General features: G+C 46.4%; 1 protein-coding gene across 2 annotated transcripts in view; it reads right to left on the bottom strand.

The window, feature by feature from the left end:
* The window catches only part of RIPK4 (receptor interacting serine/threonine kinase 4), a 28949-nt gene extending 15740 nt beyond the window's left edge, over positions 1-13209 (bottom strand). The window contains exon 1 of one of the 2 annotated variants that reach the window (XM_081002836.1): positions 13093-13209. Coding sequence is in view for 1 of the 2 variants with exons in the window: in XM_081002835.1 (XP_080858961.1) it covers positions 12847-13028 (182 nt within the window). In the remaining variant the exon portion in view is untranslated. The other variant, XM_081002835.1, reaches the window with a different exon arrangement.
* Between the last annotated feature and the right edge of the window lie 245 nt (positions 13210-13454).

Consider the following 13454-nt stretch of genomic DNA (forward strand, 5'->3'; position numbering starts at 1 on the left):
TTACCAATAATTTCCATATAAAATGACATTTGCCTTGAGGACTGCATTGCTAAAAATCTTGGAAGCTCTGTATGGGAGAGGAACTTGAAAAGGGAGATTTCTGCCAGTGGCGTAGCGTGGGGGGTGCCAAGGGTGCCGGCCGCACCGGGCGCAACATTGGGGGGGGCGCGAGTCCAGAGGGAAGGGACAAGTTCCTTCCTCCGCCGGGCTCCCCGCCGCTACCGCCAGCCTTACGCCCTAGCGCGTGCGCGCTCCCCGCCGCCGCTGCGACTGCGCTCCACTCACTGCTCGCAGGAGGAGCAGCCGCTGCAGCAGCGCCGACGCTGCCACCGACGCCTGGCCGGGCACGGGCAGCCTCCGCACCCCGCCGCCGCCGCCATCCCCTCGGCCCAGCCACAGGCGGCGGCTGCTTCTGCTGACTGGGAGGGAGGAGAGCTCCGAGGGGCCTCGCCGCGCCTTGCGCTCCCCAAAACCCTCCGAGAGGAAGCCGGCGGGCGGGCGAGGGTCTCCCGGCAGAAGGGGGCGCCGCTGGCTCCGGCTCTCAGCACAAGTCTCAACCGCGGGGGGGGGGGGCGAGGACGGAGCACGGCTGGAAGCCCCCGGACCCGGCCGGGAGGAGGAGAGGCGCTCGCCAAGCCCGGATCTGGAGCTCCACCTACAGCCCAAGGAGAGGAGGGGGTGGGGAGGCGCCTGAGGGGAGGGGGCTTCGGCTGCCTCGGCCCGCGGGGGCTCCGCAAATAATAAATTTAATAAATTCCTGCTGAGCCTTTGGGGGGGTCCTTGGCTCCTTCGCTCGCCCCCAGCCCCAGTGGCGTAGCGTGGGGGGGTGCAGGGGGGCCGGGCGCAACACCTGGGGGGGGCGCTCGCACTCGAGTGCTAAAATCCACGGGTTAGGGGGCGCAAATTACTTGCCTTGCCCCGGGTGCTGACAACCCACGCTACGCCACTGATTTCTGCTGTGGACAAGAGAAAGCCAGTGGCCTCCAACTTCTGTATGAACAGAGGTTTGTTTCAGGAAGTTCTTCCCTGCTTTATGCCTTGTTTGCCAAGTAAACAGAAAGGGGAATGAACTAGCATTCTAAATTGGATAGGTACAGTAGCCCTATTCAAGAGTTCACCTGAATGTGTGTGGGCAAAAAAGGGGGGGAGGCAATGCACCCAAGCCCCTCCTGAAATATCCTCATTTTGGTTTTTACTGCATTGAGAGGGAAAGGTCTGAAGGGAGGTCCTAAGCACATTAAGCTGAACTTGCTTAGAATCATCCTTGTGATCAGGAATCCTGCTTAATAGGGGTCCCGGTCAAAAAGAGGAATCTAAGGGGATTCACGAGAACACACTTCTGTTCCACTTTAGATGTTCCATCTCAATGCAGGAAAGTCTGAAAGAGGAACCAGCATGCACAGAGATGTTGGTGGCAGGACCTGTGTGTGTGCTTTTCCTCCATTCCAAATTTTATACCACACATATTCACACCGAGTGCATGAAGAGGGCTTCAGAATATTAGCTATCAAATATTCTCAATTTTTTCTTCACATTGAGGACTACTAAACTGTCAGAGGACACCACATGTGCATAATTGAACAACGATGAAAGATACCTGCACTCACTTGACATTGCTCAAGTTCTAAGCACAGGGAACAGCTTGTCAAAAGCTTTTATTGGCAAGGTCCTGTTCCATTATCCCCAGTGATATGTATCTATTCTCCTTGATTAAATATAATAAAGGACAAACATGTTCATCTCACTTTTGTACCTTTTCATCTCAGTCTTAACACAATGGAGGTATCTAACAAAGTGGTAAGAGTAGACACACTAAAAATCAATGGGCTTAAAATTCCGAAATATATCTAATCCTAACCTATCACCCAAAATGGACGCGGGTGGCACTGTGAGTTAAACCACAGAGGCTAGGGCTTGCTGATCAGAAGTTTGGTGGTTCGAATCCCTGCGACGGGGTGAGCTCCCATTGCTCGGTCCCTGCTCCTGCCAACCTAGCAGTTCAAAAGCACATCAAAATGCAAGTAGATACAGTGGTGCCTCGCAAGACGAAAATAATCCATTCCGCGAGTCTCTTCGTCTAGCGGTTTTTTCGTCTTGCGAAGCAACCCTATTAGCGGCTTAGCGGATTAGCGCTATTAGCGGTTTAGCGGCTATTAAAGGCTTAGCGGCTAAAAGGCTATTAGTGGCTTAGCGGCTTAGAAAAAGGGGGGGGAGCGAAAAAAATCGCAAGGTTCACAAGACGTTTTCGTCTTGTGAAGCAAGCCCATAGGGAAATCCGTCTTGCGAAGCGCATCGAAAAACGGAAAACCCTTTCGTCTAGCGGGTTTTTCAGTCTTGCGAGGCATTCGTCTTGCGGGGCACCACTGTAAATAGGTACTGCTCCAGAGGGAAGGTAAACGGCATTTCCGTACACTGCTCTGGTTCACCAGAAGTGGCTTAGTCATGCTGGCCAAATGACCCGGAAGCTGTACGGCAGCACCCTTGGCCAATAAAGCAAGATGAGCGCCGTAACCCCAGAGTTGTCCACGACTGGACCTGATGGTCAGGGGTCCCTTTACCTTTAACCTATCACCCAAGGAGATAATGTCTAGAGTAACACAGACATCTAGCTCTCTTCAGATGCCCTCATAATGTCCCCCCACCACCTCTGCACATTCAGCAAAACATCTGGAAGGGACCTTTGCACTCGTCCAGCTTTATCTACAAGATACTGAGCACATTGAAGATCCATATGCATATAGCTATCAATGTGCAGAAACCTTTTTCAGATATCCCACTGAATCTGAGGAGGTCAGCATGCACAATCCCAATGTCTGTACACTGAGTGAAGGTGGTTTTGAAAATGTGAAATGGCTTCTTTCCAATTCCATAATTCTAATTTTCCCTTAGTTTTTCAGACTAACATTAAGCAGTTAACGGAGCAGCCCATGCGGCTAAAAGTATTTCTCCTGAATTAACACTTTTCTCACTATCCAGAATGCTGAATGACTAGCAAATTCCATCAGGGCCAATATTCACGGAATGTTATTTATTTTCCAAATTTAAAACTCCTACCATTGAAAAAGAAAGAAGTCTTCAATATGGATCTAATTTTCTAATGCATAAGTAGCTGTAAACAGTCACACTCCAAATCAGCCTGCGCATACTTTGTATGGGGGATAGATAGTATTTTTTTCCACTTGATTTCCCCCAATCAGCAGCAAGACTACAGCTGTGTACACACTTTAGCTTTAAAGCATGTTCAAAACACATTCTCTCCCTCAAAGAATTCTGGGCAATGTAGATTGTTAAGGGTTGTTGGGAACTAACTCTGTGAGAGGTAAACTAGCCCAGAATTATTTGTGGGAAAGGATGTATTTTGAATATGCTTTAAAGGTTCAGTACGTGCACAGCCTACCTGCCGGACAAAATCCATGGCAGCAGATCAGGTGATCCATTAAATATATGTAATCAATCAGAAAAGCTTTTAAAGGAACCCCTAAGGTACGCCACCTCACTTCTTCTGCATCCCTCCCGTTCCCTCTTAGAAAGTTTTATTGTTCCCTTTGCATTGTTCGAATATATATCTCCTTTATTATAACACCCAAAGGATTGTACTCTAAAAATTGCAATTATAAAAACTTGCTAGGCAAGCAACACTGCTTTAAAAGTACACGTTTCTAGCATGTACTTCCTGAGAGAAGCCAGTTAAATGCTTCATTATTACTCCAAAGAGAGGAGATAATGATCCCACAGTAGTCAGTAAAATATATACTGCATATATATATGCAAATGATCAGGACATTAAAATACTCAACCTGGAGATCTCTATCAAAAATAATAATTACACTTATTTAATTTTCCAGCAAAAAAAGATTAACTTTATCTATATACCTGTGCACATTCCAATACAGGACCCAAGCCCAACCTGCAAGAATATGTTATCTGCATTTGGGACAAGCAACTCTGCTTGTCTCCTAGCAATTGCTGCTAGTTTTGAGGGGGTTTTACACGACTCCTGTGCATATCCTGAAGTACTGAGAGGCACAAATTCTAAAGTACTAAAAACTGCCCAAAGGCTTCCCTAATTTCATTGTTTTGAAAACACATTTTGAACAGGAGGAGACAATATGCTTTTCTCTATTAGGTATAACTGAATGAAAAGTGTCTGTCGTTCAGCTGTATTCCCTTCCTTATTTGCCTCTCAAGTAAAATACTTTGGTGTTTGTTCCTCTTCGTGTCTCATTCACTTTCAGGCACATGAAACACATTTCAGTTTCCTGCTTATAATACTTTTTTCTGTCTGCATTATCCTTCTAACATCAGTGTGTCTCTTTGGAGAAGAGAACTGTGGCATAAAGATAACTCTCCGCCTCTTCTTCAAGTGGGCTCCAAGCTGAGCTCCTCTTGGCTTTGCAACTGCAGTGCCAGATAGGAGTACTGATTCAGCCTTCAGTCTTATCCTACCAAGGTGTGCAACCATGATTACGGATACTCCTCTACTTAAGGATAGAATTTCAATTAAAAATATTTGTGTATTGGTTCTGTATCAGTTCCAGCAGCAAGGCCATAGGTGTCAGGACACAATCTTATAAGATCTGGATATTTATATGAAAATCTATTTGGATCTGTTTCTTCAAGTTACAGATGATGACTTGCAACAAATAGTGATACAACCTGGTTTCCTTTTTAATTCAAAAGAAGAAAAACAAAGTACCCCATTCAATATTTGAGACTCAGTCATCACAGCAAATGGAAAGTGAAAGACTTTATTTACATACCGCATGACTGTCATAGTGACATCTAAGCCATGATTAAGCATAAAAGCAAAAATAGATTTGAGTTTGTGGATTGTACTCTGCCGTGACTATGACTCAAAAGGCAACTGGATCAAAGGGGAAAGGGGGAGAAATACTACCATATATACATACATGGGATGAGGAGCTGGGCAGCCATCAGATGTTGTGGGACAGCAGCTCCCATCATCCCTGACCCCTGGCCATGCTGGCTGGGCTGATGGGAGTTGGGGAGCCCACAATATCGGCAGGGCCGCAGCAAGAGGATTGGTAAAAGGGCTCCAGAGAAGCAATCTTACCAAAGACAGAGAATAGGGATTGACTTATTGAACAAAGAAGCACAAGGAGAAATGGAAATAATGAGAAATTTTTGAAAATAACTTCTCTGCCAACTTGCATTTAACTGAGGCATTTTGCCACATAATGAAAAGGTGTCAATCTATTTACTGCCATTAAAAAAGAAAACCCACCGGAAAAGCTTTTAGGGCTTAATTTTGCTTTTGCTTTTCTTTTTTCTTTTTACAAGGAACCAAGCGGCTTCCTGTTACATTGTGAAGGCTTGCAGGGCTAAGTGCTTTGCAGCTGATTGACCATCATCATCAGTCTGTTCTCAAAGAAGAGCTGTTTCCAGAGATCCCCAGCTCCTACCCAAATGTGCAGCAAGCCACATTCCTGATACTAACCAAGTTAAATTTTACAACATGATGTCAAGGGGAAATCCTTGATAAATCTTAGCACTCCCTTTCCCAATGCTGCTGCTGCTGCTATTTTACTACCCTCCCCAGTGCAGTGCTCTGAGTGGACCTAGCTGGTGTGAAATAATAACGCAGAGCAGCTGGTGGAAAGGAGTAGGCAGAAACTTTGCTGTGCTGTGTCCAATTCTCAAAGGTCCCATGCAGAACTGTAATTGCCTAGATATTATCTAGCTTTAAAAAGCAATAAAGTTGTGCCTTAGTTGCCCATGGCAACCTGGCTCATGTGATATAAAAAAACACAGCACACAGATGTTTATATGCTGTGATCTTATTGTCTTAGACTTTGTGGATGGGAGTCATTCTCCAATGTTAAGAATTCTGAGGAATCTATTTTTAAGAGGGGGAATTGCTTATTTAAAAATAATTGCACCCAGGGAAAATTAAAATCGAAGCCCTTATTTCAAGCATAATAGCTTTAGCTTTCTTTCAGACCCCCCCCCCCAAAAAAAAAACAGACTGCCCCAAAAGTAGTCTTGCTCCCAGTTCCAGCCTACAACTCTCACAGCCTAAATAGTTTGGGGATGGCAACAATATTCCAATAGTGACCTTGGTGAGAAAGTCATGATAAATTTCAGCATAGGCCAAACACAAATACAGAGATACTTCTGAACACTTACGAAGTTAGAACGGTAGCCACAACATGCACATACTGTGATCTTACCCACTACTGGGCTACATCTCCTCCCTCCAAGGAAGCTCACTTGGTTGGTCACCATGAGAACAAGATGGTTGACTAGATGAGGCTTTGGTCTGATCTTGTTTTGTTCTGAACTAGCAAGCTGCCTTCTGGGCTCAAAGAGGATTTCAGATACAGCTCTGCTCTACACCCTGTCCGCCTCAACACTCATCTGTCTGAGATGCCATTCATCATTAGTCATGCTATGTGGCGTTTACTGTATGAAAAACTCTCTCTACTATAGAGAAGCAATCTCTAGTTCATAACAAACACACACAAACAAGAGTCAACAATTATGTCTCTCTCCTCCATTCTTAGGCAGTGACCTTCGGAGAGATGAAAAGAAGACCCACACAAAGAAAGGATGAGAACCTGTAGACCTGTAGACACTGACACACAAACATCATCCATGGAAATCAAATCACATTAAGTGGAACCCCCAGTTGTAAATCCATGACAAGTTGCAAAAAGAAAAGAAAAGAAAAGAAAAGAAAAGAAAAGAAAAGAAAAGAACAGTATCCAAAGACTCACTTAAAGAAGAATTATCAACCATACAAATTAATCTAGTTGCAACATGGTTATACCTCAATACAAAGGGTTTGATACCATGGCACAGATAGGCCATCAGGAAACTATCCCTCCATTATAACTCAGCCTTTCTCCGCTCCCCTCCCCAGGCATAGGCCTTTGTGTTTTTCTAATATCACAATGGGCCTAAAGAGAAGATCCTGCTTGCATGCCATTTCATTTGTTTGCACTTCAAAAGAAAGCACCCAAAGCACTTCCTGCTTTGGTGCCTGCTGCCTACTTTGACCTCTGGAGCTGCAACGGGCAAAGCTTAGCAGCACAAGCCACCACATGCCCTGATTGAGGTAGGGCCTGTAATGTGCTGGGAACTGCTCCCAGCCAAGAGTGCATGACATTTAACTCAGTGAGCATGAAGTTCTTACCAGTAGCCTGCCCAAAGTGGTTAAACCCCATCATTACCATCATCAACACTACAGTAGGCCCACCCAGTACACTGTAGGCAAGAAGCACCGCAGACACCCGGTTGGAGGTGTCCTTCGCTTCTTTCTGCTTGAAGTATGGCAAAGGTCATTAGTTATACACAACAGGTTTAGCAACTATATTTAGTCACCATTATTGCATACAGTTATGAAGGAGCAAGGTGATCGTGGCCAGAGCCATCCAAGACCCCACTTCAAAGTAGCCTTTAACAAGCAGCCCTTGAGGCAGTAAGGTAACCAGCTTCTAATTCTTTTTGCAAAGTATTGCAGTCCTGCCCAGCTAGGCAGGGGGGTGGGGAAGAATCCTCTAATCCTTCACTTACCTAGATAAAGTTTTTAGCGTCATGGTTTATTCATTACTGAATCACACACTGTTCTTTCCAAATCTGAGATCAGCTTACTTCCTACAGCGAGGCATTTTTTAGAAACAAAAATATTCATTGTCCCTCTAAGCTGTACGGGCAAATGGGTACTGGCACTATTGCAACAGGAGTCATGATTCAAAAGGACAAGTTAGCCAGAACTTTCCTTCACATTACTTTCTAATGCTTTTTTTTTTTACATAATGAGAGAACATAATGTGCTTTTTCACTATAGACTGGAAGGGGAAACCTTCTTAGCTTGAGGGCCACAGTCCTTTCTGATGAATTTTCCAGGGGCCACGTGCCAATACTTGGTGTGGCTGGGGCAGAAGTGGCCAAGCTAAAGGATGTGGCACTCACCTTTGTATAGTAGGCTACATTCCAGCCTGCCAACAGTATATATACACATACACACACCATCACAATTTCGTCATCCAGGCAAGCAAGAAACATTATCACAGTTCAAGAACATATTCCTTGAACAGACAGAAGCACCCAAGAAGGGTGCAGAGCAAGGTCAATGAAGGGTTGGTCCTAACAAGAGGGTTTGGCCTAGGGCTTGACATTTGGTCCCTCGGCCAGAGGTTCCCAATATGGACCATCTCCAAACAACTAGGAACAGGACTCTCAAATCCTTCAGCTAGCAATCTTCACCACTGGAACACGAACACAGACACACACACAGAGGAATTTAAGGGCCAGATGATTTGCTCCACAGAGAAGAACACTGCAAGTCCAGAAATATATACAGAAATATTAAGAAGAGATTCAGGAAGAGGAAAAAATTAAAAATAATGGTGGAGAGCTACAGCCTATTTGAGAGCATGCACATTTCTTGCGTCACAAAAAGATGCCCATTTTATATATCTCTATGCCCACTTTGGGCTTGCACTTTTCCCAGAGATATTTCAGGAATGGTATTTTTAAACATTTTCGCCTCCATCGAAATAGAAGCAGCCGAACTAAGTCTTCAACAAAACTAACACTGGTAGAACACTCCTGTTGTTACCTCCCACTAGAAGTCCATCATAGAGTTGGAAGGGTCCACAAGGGTCATCTAGTCCAACCCCCTGCAATGCAGGAATCTCAACTAAAGCATCCATGACAGATGGCCACCCAACCTCTGCTTAAAAACCTCCAAAGAATGAGAGTCCACCATCTACTGAGGGAGACTATTCCACTCATACAACCCCCATTATTAACAGACGCTTATTACATATGCCAGTGAATAGCACAGCTCTTCAATGGCTAGAAAGTGCTCACGCTTATGGGTGAGATGGTTTTTGCTTACAGACATTTCTACTTTTAAAAGCATGACTTTTTGCAGTAGTCTCATGGAAGAGTTGTTGGAATCTACTCGATTCCAAGTAGAGATGAATGAGTTGACAAACGGCTTTGTATTCCAGATCGCCAGTTGGGGCACAGAAGGATCAGGAAAGTTTCCCTGTCTGTCTACGTACACACAGCTCTCAAATTATTTTTTGTCCTGGCCTTCCTTTTCCTGTGAACTTGTATACCCTGTGTGAGTGACTTACACAGCAGTGTTCAAACTTTCCACATTCATCTACCTGCTGTGGGCCTTTTGCGAAACAGCAGAGAATCAGGGATGTGCTTTCAGGAACACTCCAAGGATAAGCCGGGCAGCAGCAAGATCTGTTATGTACAACCTGGCAACACACTGCAATGAATTATCAATAATAGTGGGCAACTGGATTTTGGGCAATTTGTCTTATGGATACTCTCAAGGAACCCCATGATTCTGTGGAGCTACTTGTCTTAGGCCAGGATATGGTTTCTGCCAACAGAGATCATTGCACTTGAGATCAAATAGTTTTTTTCTCTAAATCAGGATGGGAGAATGTGCCCTTCCCTAAAATAAAGGGCTTGGCATTTGAAGCTATGGTCTTTCAACTTGTTGCACACTATGGTATGAGTTCTACAGCTTGACCTGTGGGAACAGGTGAGTAGATGGGCAGACAGAGAACTGGGCTAGATCGCCCCAGTGGTTCCTTTTTCAATACTTTGCTGTTAGAATCAATATTTTTAACATATGAAAAGCATTTAAATGTACAGTGGCTAGGTCTTATACCAAAAGTGCTTTTCCCTGACCTCCAGTAGTAGTGGGTCAAATACTTTAGTCTAGGTATTGCTCAAAAATCATGACTGAATAGTGAGTACCAAGTGCGTGGAACATTTTGCAATAAGCACTGACAACTTAGCAATCAAATTCCATTGTAGCAGTTTAAAGTGATGTCTGAGTGATGTAGCTAAATTGACATATTCACATATATAAGCCCAAGTTTTCAAAAGCGGTGAGAGATTTTTGAAACCAGCGTTTGCAGACAAGTTGGTCCTGCAATACAATTTCAATGCTGTATGCACTCTAGAGTGTTTACTATTTCTCTCTGATGTTTGTTTTTTCCATGAACTACAGAAGCTCTGAAAATTAGGATAAATATAAAAATATGACTACTGTATAACACCTTTAGGGCACTCTATACACATCACTCTGATCATTCATCCACCTGTGAGATGTTGCAAACTGCGGGGAACCTGCAGTGTGATTTAGAGTTCATGTAGAGCGAAAGCAATATATACATCCATCAACTATACATCAAATGAGGGATGACTTTTACAGGTTTGTTAAAGCTTTGTTCAGCAGACTTTAGTACTGCAAATAAATGTGAAGATAGCGATCGGTTTCATATTTTTGATGCCTACAAAGTTGCCCCAAGAGAATGAGCTATGCTTGGGGGTAGAATCCCAAAATTAAAAAGAAAACTTCACAGGTTCTCAGATCAGAAGCCAAATATTTGTGATCTGTTGCTAAAAACAGCTCAGGGTATTACACTGAAGCCTTATACCAGGTCAGATTATTTGTCCACCTGGCTCTAACTATCATCAGGTCTCCAGGGTTCTTCCCACATCTTCCCATCACCTTGCTACCTGATCCTAAGGTGCCAGGGACTGAAACAACCTGGGACCTTCTCTATGCAAAACAAGTGTGCTGTCCCACAGAACTATGGTTACCACTGAGGAAGTCCACCAAGCACAGTGACAACTTGCTTCTGAGGAGATATGAATAAAGCTATACTTTTAATTTCCAGAATTGACAATTTCTAAATGGCAGCTCAGGACTTTTGCTGCTGATTTCTGGGATAAAACGATGCAACACAAGGCTATCTGGCAGCCCAACATTATATGGAAGCAAAACAAACCCCAATAGGATTTGCTTTCGAAGACATTTAGGACCTAGTCTCATGTGTGAAGCAGCAAGTGACCCCTTCAGCAAGAAATTTAGGCTGGATTAAGACTTAATTTGCAAATGGGTTGTTCAGATCTTGCAAGCAGTCAACTGGCAACAAGATTTTTGTTTAATCCTTTGGGAAGAAGGGTGAGAAATACATTTAATAAATAAATATCCAATTTCCCCCAGAAATGGTAAATCTCTCTATTTTTTAAAAAGGCATTTTTTCTGCCAACAATGTCATGTGGTCCATGCAAAAAACTTGCACGCATGAAGAGCACTGACCTTGCAACACCGTAAGTTAGTTCCACTGAAATTAATGGGAAGTTACTAGTCACCATGAGTAACTTTCACACTCATTTCTGTGGGGTCCAAGTGCAACAAAACTTTTTAGTCTGGGTCCAACCAGTTGTTGCTAACCTTTCCTTCAAGATCAGCCTTTCCCAAGCCCATGGACACAATGCCAAGCCAAACCGAGGCCCAGATAACCTCTCCCTTCTCCTCCACCGCTTCCGTTGCACGCCACCCTCCTTGCAGAACAGCCAGTCCCTTCCACCGAACGAAGCACACCTTTGCAGGCAGCGACAAGCCGATCGCTCCCAGCGTCCCGTACTGTTGCCAACGCGTTTTGCTATAAATGCAGCCTCCCTTTCATTAAGCGAGTGCATTACAAAGGGGCCATTACCGCAAATCTGCAGGCAAATTGGCCTCGCGGTGCAAAAGCGCCCTTTGTAAGCAAACGTATTGCATGCGCGGCGGCGTATAATGAAAATAATCCTTTCACAAGCGAGGAGCAAACAACCGGAGGCAGCGAGCGAACCGGAGCTGCAGATGCTGGGACGGGACAGGACCGTGGGAAGCGGACGGTGCCCTTTCAAAGTGTTTCTGCTTCGCTTTCATGGAGCCGAAGTGTTTCGCCAAAAGGCCCTTAAAGTGGAACGATGGCGTGGCAGCCTGCCAAATCGCCCTCCGAGTAGAAACACTGACTTCAATGGGTCTACTCGGAGTAGGTCTTAGTTGGAAAGCACACATGGGATTTTTAATGCACACCAGTCTTTTCCTATCTCTCTTTTTCCTATCCCTTTCCTTCCTCCAGGCGGCTCAGCAAACTGAAATTAACTCTGCACCTTTCCTAGGCTGTTCGAAGCAAACCAGCCGAAGGAGGGAAATAAAACGGGTTTGGTTTTTTTCGTCCTAGCTTCCTCTCTATGCCATCCGAGCAGCACAAGAGATAGGCTTTGTAACTACCAGACTTCCTTAAGAAGTCGATGACACAATCAGGACAAATTCCTTGCATAAGGCGAAGCCTCGCGTAGGAAAGCAGCGCCGTCTTTGAAACTGCAAATTACGAGCACATTCTTACGAGCACGCACCGCGCTGCCCCGGACCCCGAACTATGCAACAGGAAACGAAAATGCGAACATCTCAACCAAAGCGGATTTTCAAAACAAAACGCCACTGTATATTAAGTTCTCAAACCCAGCAGCAGACCTGTCTAAAACGTGCTTTTGACCAAACGGGGAATCCCTTCCTAGCTAGCAGCAGCCCAGAACTGCAGCTGGGCTCAGCGTGGGAAGTTACCAAGGGGCGGGGTGCGGGTGCAAGCAGGTTTGCCGTCTGCGACTCGCAGCGCCACCCTGAGCGTGCCTCCTCCGAAGTAAGCCCAGCGGATCGGGCTCTCTCGGTCCCTGGTGGCTCGACACCTGCACGACTCCGCGCGGCAGTCTCGAGGGCAACGGGACCGTCCACCTCTGGAAACCAAGGGAACCGCTCCAAAGGTCACAACGCAGCCCGGGCAGCCCTTCGAAGGCTTCGCCAAGGCGCCCGTCGCGCGTCTTCTGGGCTGCACTTGCAAAACAACGCCAAAATATAAAATCGCGCCACTGCTAGTTGACAAGACACCCCCACCCACGAGCAGCCTGAACCCAGCTGCCAAGCGAGCCTCGGTCGGGGAAGTCCAACCGGGCGCCCGGCGCTCCCTCCTCCTCCCCGACGCCCAGCCCGGCGCTCCGACGGGCCCTTACTTCTCATCCACATGCAGGCTGGGCGAGCACTTGATGGCGAGCCAGGTCTTCCAGTGGACGTGGCGGACTTTGTAAACCTGCCCGAAGCCTCCCGAGCCGATCTTCTCCCAGCTGCCGAACTCGCTGGCGTCGAAGGTTTTCAGCAGCCCCATGGGCCACGCCGAGCGGCCCTCCTTCTCCATGCGGCCCCCGGATTCTTCCCCCAGTGTGACAGCCGGACGACTCGCCCCCCCGCGCGAGACACACCTGAACTGCACGGCCTCCCTTCGCGGACTGAGCGCCCTCCCATCTGGCGGCGCCGTCTCCTTTCCCCAGGTGACTCAAGGTGTGCTCATTCGCCAGGCCCGGACGTCACTTCCGGCCTTCGGCAAACTGCGAGGCGAAAACGCGGGGGCGGCAGCAGCAGCGGCAGCCTGGGCGGCTGCAAGAGTTGGGCGCTGGGGGTGGAAGGCAGCTTCCCCGCGGGAAGGAGAGACGGCTCCGCACCGCCTCTGGAGACCTTTGCACGGCTCCCGCTCTTTAGATGGAAAACGAGAGTGTGGGAAGGGGTGCAGCGCCCAGGTTCAGACTCCTTCGCCTCCAGAAAAGGCTAAGAATGGCCCCACCCA

This window comes from Podarcis pityusensis (genome assembly GCF_964106645.2).
Source record: "Podarcis pityusensis genome assembly, chromosome: 4".
NCBI classification, from domain to species: domain Eukaryota; kingdom Metazoa; phylum Chordata; class Lepidosauria; order Squamata; family Lacertidae; genus Podarcis; species Podarcis pityusensis.